At 45.2% G+C, this 6000-nt stretch overlaps 1 protein-coding gene across 2 annotated transcripts in view; it reads left to right on the top strand.

The window, feature by feature from the left end:
* Positions 1-476: 476 nt before the first annotated feature.
* Positions 477-6000, top strand: part of AP3D1 (adaptor related protein complex 3 subunit delta 1) — a 70177-nt gene continuing 64653 nt past the window's right edge. For both annotated transcript variants that reach the window (XM_074939552.1, XM_074939551.1), the window contains exon 1: positions 477-597. In XM_074939552.1, the coding sequence (XP_074795653.1) occupies positions 502-597 (96 nt within the window). In that variant the 5' untranslated portion in view covers positions 477-501. The remainder of the gene's footprint in view (positions 598-6000) is intronic.

Genomic DNA, 6000 nt, shown 5'->3' with positions numbered 1-6000 from the left:
ACCGCTGGGGGGCGGGGTCAGGGTCAGAGGGCGGGGTTAGCGCCCCCCCGGGGCCGGGGAGGAGAAATAGGCGCGGCTCCGGGACCCAGGGGCGGAGCCAGAGGGAGCAGTGACGCGGCCTTCGGGAGAGTGGGCGGGGCCAGACGGACGGGGTGTGGGCGGGGCGGAGGGGGCAGGGGCGGGGCTAGCGGCGGTGAGGGCGTGGCGCGGCGCGGCGCGCCGCGCGGCGGCCCGGAGTGGGCGGGGCCGAGCCCTCAGCTGACCGGCCGCCATTTTGTCAGGCGCTCGGCGGAGCGGAGCCCGGAGCGAAGAGATCGCCGCCGCTGCTGCCTCCTGCGTCCCCGGGGCGCGCGCGCCGCCCGGCCCCGAGCGGGATGTGAGCGGCCCGGCCCGGCCCGCCTCGCCCGGACACACACGGCAGCGGCTGCCGCGCCCCGGCCCGGCCCCTCAGCCCGAGCGCAGGCCCCGCCGGCCCGGCCCGGCCCCGCCGCCGCCGCCGCGATGGCGCTGAAGATGGTGAAGGGCAGCATCGACCGCATGTTCGACAAGAACCTGCAGGACCTGGTGCGGGGCATCCGCAACCACAAGGAGGATGAGGTGGGCCGGGGGGGGAAGGGGCCTGGGCGGAGGGTCGGGGAGCAGGGGCCGGGGGGAGGCCTGGGCGGAGGGTCGGGGAACAGGGGCCGGGGCCCGGGGGGGGGGAAGGGGCCTGGGCGGAGGGTCGGGGAGCAGGGGCCGGGGGGGGCCTGGGCGGAGGGTCGGGGAGCAGGGGCCGGGGCCCGGGGGGGCCTGGGGCGGCTGAGGAGGGCAGCGTAGGACCTGCTGAGAGTCATGGGGAGGGGAGCGGAGGGGAGTGGGCCGGGGGGTAAATTCCCGCTGTAGGATCCGGGGGTGGGGGGTGGGGATTGTAGAGTGGGAGGTGAGTCTGAAACAACCCCCCACCCCACAGCGAGCTGAGGAGGGCTTGAGATTGCTCCCTCAGAAGAACTAAACCCAGGCCTTTCCCCTCCAGGCTCGGGGTGTGTGTGGGGGGGGTGGAAGTCCCCCTCCTTTCACTTTGCCCCCCCCCCGTAGAGTTTTGGGGGCGGGTGGCAGCTCCCTTCCTTCTCCTCCTCCTCCTCCTTTTCTCTCTTTATCTGGGGCTGCCCCCCCCCCCCCAGTAGGGTTTGGGGGAGGGTGATGACTCTCTCCCATTCAGACCAGGGCTGCCCACAAAGAGAATAAAAATCTAGTGGGAAACTCTGGACTTGTTCCCTGTGCATGGTTCAAGAGGGGGTGAGTCACATCTGCTGCTCCTCTGTGGGCTGTGAAAGAGTCTCTTTCTCACACCTCTTCTCCCCCCCGCCATATCAAAATAAAAGGTGTGTTTTTCATGCAGAAAAGGGGATTTTTTCAAGGGCGAAAGTGCAAGTAGACATGAAAATGAGGAAAGAGAGTCTTGTGGGGGTCGGCCAAAGCGGAGAGCCAATTCAGGGAAGCTGCCAGAAACAGTGGGGAAAGAGTGTTAAAAGGGAGAGGGATCTGGCAGGTGGGAAATCTTTGTTCTTGGTTTAGTATTTGGTTATATTGTTAGGGGAGATTGCTTTGGTGTTTGGTAAAGAAATTCCTGTCTGCTGTCTCCAAGAGATATGTGACTAGTTTCTAGGGTGCGATTGAAGTATAAGAAAATAGAGTTCAAGTGTACTTAAGCTTTTTAGTTAATATTATTTCATTTAGCTTCTGTCTAAAACACATTTCCATAGATGCCCTAATTCATAGGCTTATTTAAGGTAGAAAGCCTTGGATGTCACCACCTGATAAATTCTGCTATATTTGAGTAAGATCAGGAAACTGATGGAAAGTAAATAATTGCCCATCAAGAACTGGTTTATGTGAGAAGTGAGAATTCTTTTATCAATTGTTGTCATGTGGTATACGTTAATCAGGAAGTCCAAGACACTGAGGAAGTCCTTGGAGGCTTGGCACAAGCAAACTTGATGTTGGAAACTTTTATGTGAACAACTTTCATAATTACCTTTTTGGCAGAAAATTAGTAACTTGGTTGGAGTTTAGTATGATATCATATCACAACTTCAAACTACAGTAAAGAGCAAAATAGTACTGATTGTGGAAGGGATTAAGAAACAAATGTAGATCTTGTTTCTAGAACAAATATTTAGGTTGTAAAACTCATTTGTGTTGTTTGTTCTTCATCACTTGCTGATGTCAGGATGAAATGCAACATTGTTTCCAATAGACATTAACTTTCAGATCCCTTTAGATTTGGATATTTCACACTGATACTTACAAGGCAGCATTTACTAAAGCCACATACCACGAAAAACTACTGAATTCTTCAATTTCATAATGTAGTTTAAATACTATTTGGTATTGCTTTGGTGGCATAGGAAGATGTAGTTGCTATCAAGGACTTAGTGCCCTGGACAAAAATAATAGCACCTAGCAGCTTCTAGTATTTAATGAAAGACAGCTTTTGTTCGATCATATAAGAAATTATTTACAAGTGTTTATGTGAATGTTTGTTGTGGAGATGGTGGTATGTATATTAACCTTTTATTCATGCCTGTGTAGTTCATGCTTTGAGCTATTATTATTTCACACAAAACTGGGATCGATAAACACTTGATGAATAATTCTGTGGAGATTTCAGTTAGAAATTTCCTAGAGGACATTTAGGCCTACTAAGATACTGAGCACCATATTATTTGGCAGTAGATCTCTGCAAATATCAATGCCTTTATAGTCTTCATGCAGGTCCTATGCCTTACTTTGTGACTCCCATGATCTTTGTCGAGAAGGACTGAATATATTACCTTCAGTTCTAGAATAAGTACTTGACAAGTAAGTCCTTTTGTAGGGATCTAGATAGTCAAAGAATGAATAGTGTAACTCTTAACCATTTAAAACTAGGTAGAACAACTTCTGTTCTAGATCTTCACATGTGCAGTAGGATAAGAACTGATCAAGTTTCAGCAAACATATATAGGTTATTGATTGATTTAAATGCATATTTCCTACTGGTACTGTTCTCTAAAGATTCTCCACAATATACAGTCCCTCTGGAGGGAGACCATCAAAGATGCTACTTACTCATTGAAAGAAATTGCTGTTAAACAATGTAAGGTATTTTCTCTTCCTTCCTTCCCCTGCCTCATCTCACTGCAGAGCAGTTTAAACACGTGCTAGTTTTGAGTGAGGTATTGGGAACTGAACCAGAGCTTCCCAAATGATGATGGTAAGCACTGTATTTTTCCAATCCATAATATTCAAAATAGTACTTTAGGAATGGCAATTAAAAACTCTTCTGTTCTTCTCCATGTAGTCCATTGTTCATAGTGTTTAGGAAGTGTCATTGAGACACTGACAAGTCTGGTTGTACATCTTCAGATTGCTTTGAGACAAGACTATCTAAAAGGCAACTAAAGGGTTTGGCCTGTCCAAAAGAGCAGATATTTACTAACACAGACTTGTGAACAAATATTGACACACACTTTGTGCTGGTGTCTATTATTGTGTTTGCTGTTGAATAGCAATTAGTGTTATAAATCATGGATGCCTGGCAGTGACTCTTAGGCCTTGTCTACACTAGGATTTCTCTCCCTAGAACTTCCCACCATTAATAACTGCAATTTGTCTCCACCCTGGGTAGCAATGGTGGAAGCATTACTATATACAAAGTTTGCTGGTGACTGCCAGCATCTTTAGCATTGCATTGGCTAGACCTACTTAGAGCCCCTTCTATGCCAGAGCTCTTACTAAAAGGAAAAGGAGTCCTTGTGGCACCTTAGAGACTAAGAAATTTATTAGAGCATAACCTTTGGTGAGCTACAGCTCACTTCATCGGATGCATACAGTGGAAAATATATGGCTATATTTTCCAATGTATGCATCCGATGAAATGAGCTGTAGCTCATGAAAGCTTATGCTCTAATAAATTTCTTAGTCTCTCAGGTGCCACAAGTACTCCTTTTCTTTTTGTGATACAGACTAACACGGCTGCTACTCTGAAACCTGTCAGAGCTCTTACTGTTGCTGCTGGAGCTGAACTATTGGGATATACTAGGAAAAAAACTAGTGGAAACACACAGTGAAAGCAAATATTAAAATGGAAAACCAGATGTTTCTTGCCTTTTGTCTTCACGCGGGTTTTGTAATGTTTTAATGGTTGTATTATAATCAAAATGAATGGACCAGTTAAACTTTCCTTACTAGATTGCTGGCAGACAAAAGTGTCTATTGGACAAATCATCCTGGAAGTGGTGACTCCATGGCCCTTGCTTTGTGTGCATGAAGAGGTTTGTTTCTCTGGGATTTTCAAAAGAGTCTAAGAGTTAGGCACCCAGCTCCTATTGAACTTCAGTGGGAGTTAGGCATGTAAGTCAATTAATCTCCTTTGAAAATCCCATTTCTAATGACAAAGCCCCTGTCCATATTGGGAGCAGGACCATACCAGTGACAAAAATGTTTGAAAACAGTTGTTCAGCAGTGATCTGGGGAAAAAGTGGCTGTAGCAAGCATACTTTCGGTGTCCATTGTGGAAAAGCTTTCTAATTAAAAAAAAAAAAAAGCTTTATTCTATTCCCCCTTAGCAAGGCTGGCGTCTTATACTTTATCTTTTAGTTTCATGGCTTTGTATACGGTACTTTGAAGCAGGCTTAATTTGTCTAATTCTGGTTTCACTTACTTTATTTTAACTGTAGTAACATATATGCATAAATTAGGGGAATTGAAAAATGTATTGGGAAAGTATAAAAGCATTTCTTCCCACTGACTGTGCTGCTGAACAGACTTCCTCATTAATATGATCAGGAAGATAAAAGTATTACTGTTATAATGTTGCTTATTGAATAGCTTTTGAAGGTGAGATTCCCTCTGTTTTCATTTTGTAGCATTAACTTTTTTGTTTGGCATTACATTATATTTTCATCTAGTTTCTGCCAAAACAAAACGTGTGTAATATCAGCCTATTACAAGTAACCTGCTGCCTAACCCTTGAATCATTTTTTAATTTTAAATATATAAGAACTTTTTCTTTACCATACATTTGTAGTGGAACATCCTGGGTATGGTACACTTTGGCCTGCTTCCATAATTCCATCTGTGAGAAGAAGGTATAATGGATGTTAAATAAAAATGTATGAGATTGAATGAAAAATGTTGTCCTGCCTTTTATCTGTGTGGTCAGTTACACTTTATGAAGCATGTTTCTTTCTTGGCTAACTTTCATTTTGTGTTGATACTTGTCTTCTGCGGAACAGTGGGTTACATGTAAAATCAGCATGTAGCAATTCCACCAAGCAACACTTTTCTCTTCAAATTTGTGCAGTGTTTTCTGGTTGAAATAAACCTTATAAGCTTCCATCTTTCCAGTTCTTAAATATGACAGCTCCCCTGTCCTCTGCAGGAGCTGACATTTGCCATCATAAGTGCAATTTAATTAAGTAGATCAGTTCCATTAGTAAACACCGTAAGAACGGCCATACTGGGTCAGACCAAAGTTGCACCTAGCCCAGTATCCTGTCTTCCAGCAGTGGCCAGTGCCAGGTGCTTCAGAGGAAATGAACAGAACAGGTAATCGTCAAAGGACACCATCCCTGCCCATCCTGGCTGATAGCCATTGATGTACTATCCTCCATGAATTTATCTACTTCTTTTTTTGAACACTATTATAGTCCTAGCCTTAACATCCTCTGGCAAGGAGTTCTACAAGTTGACTATGCGTTGTGTGAAGAAATACTTCCTTTTGTTTGTTTTAAACCTGCTGCCTATTAATTTCATTTGGTAACCCCTAGTTCTTATGTTCTGAGGAGGAGTAAATAATAATTTCTCCACACCGGTCATGATTTTATAGACCTCTGTCATATTCCCCCTTAGTAGTCTCTTTTCCGAGCTGAAAAGTCCCAGTCTTAGTAATCTTTCCTCATATGAAGAAAAAAGAAAAGGAGTACTTGTGGCACCTTAGAGACTAACCAGTTTATTTGAGCATGAGCTTTCGTGAGC

This window comes from Natator depressus, chromosome 25 (assembly GCF_965152275.1).
Source record: "Natator depressus isolate rNatDep1 chromosome 25, rNatDep2.hap1, whole genome shotgun sequence".
NCBI classification, from domain to species: Eukaryota; Metazoa; Chordata; order Testudines; family Cheloniidae; genus Natator; species Natator depressus.
This window is presented reverse-complemented; position numbering and strand designations above follow the sequence as displayed.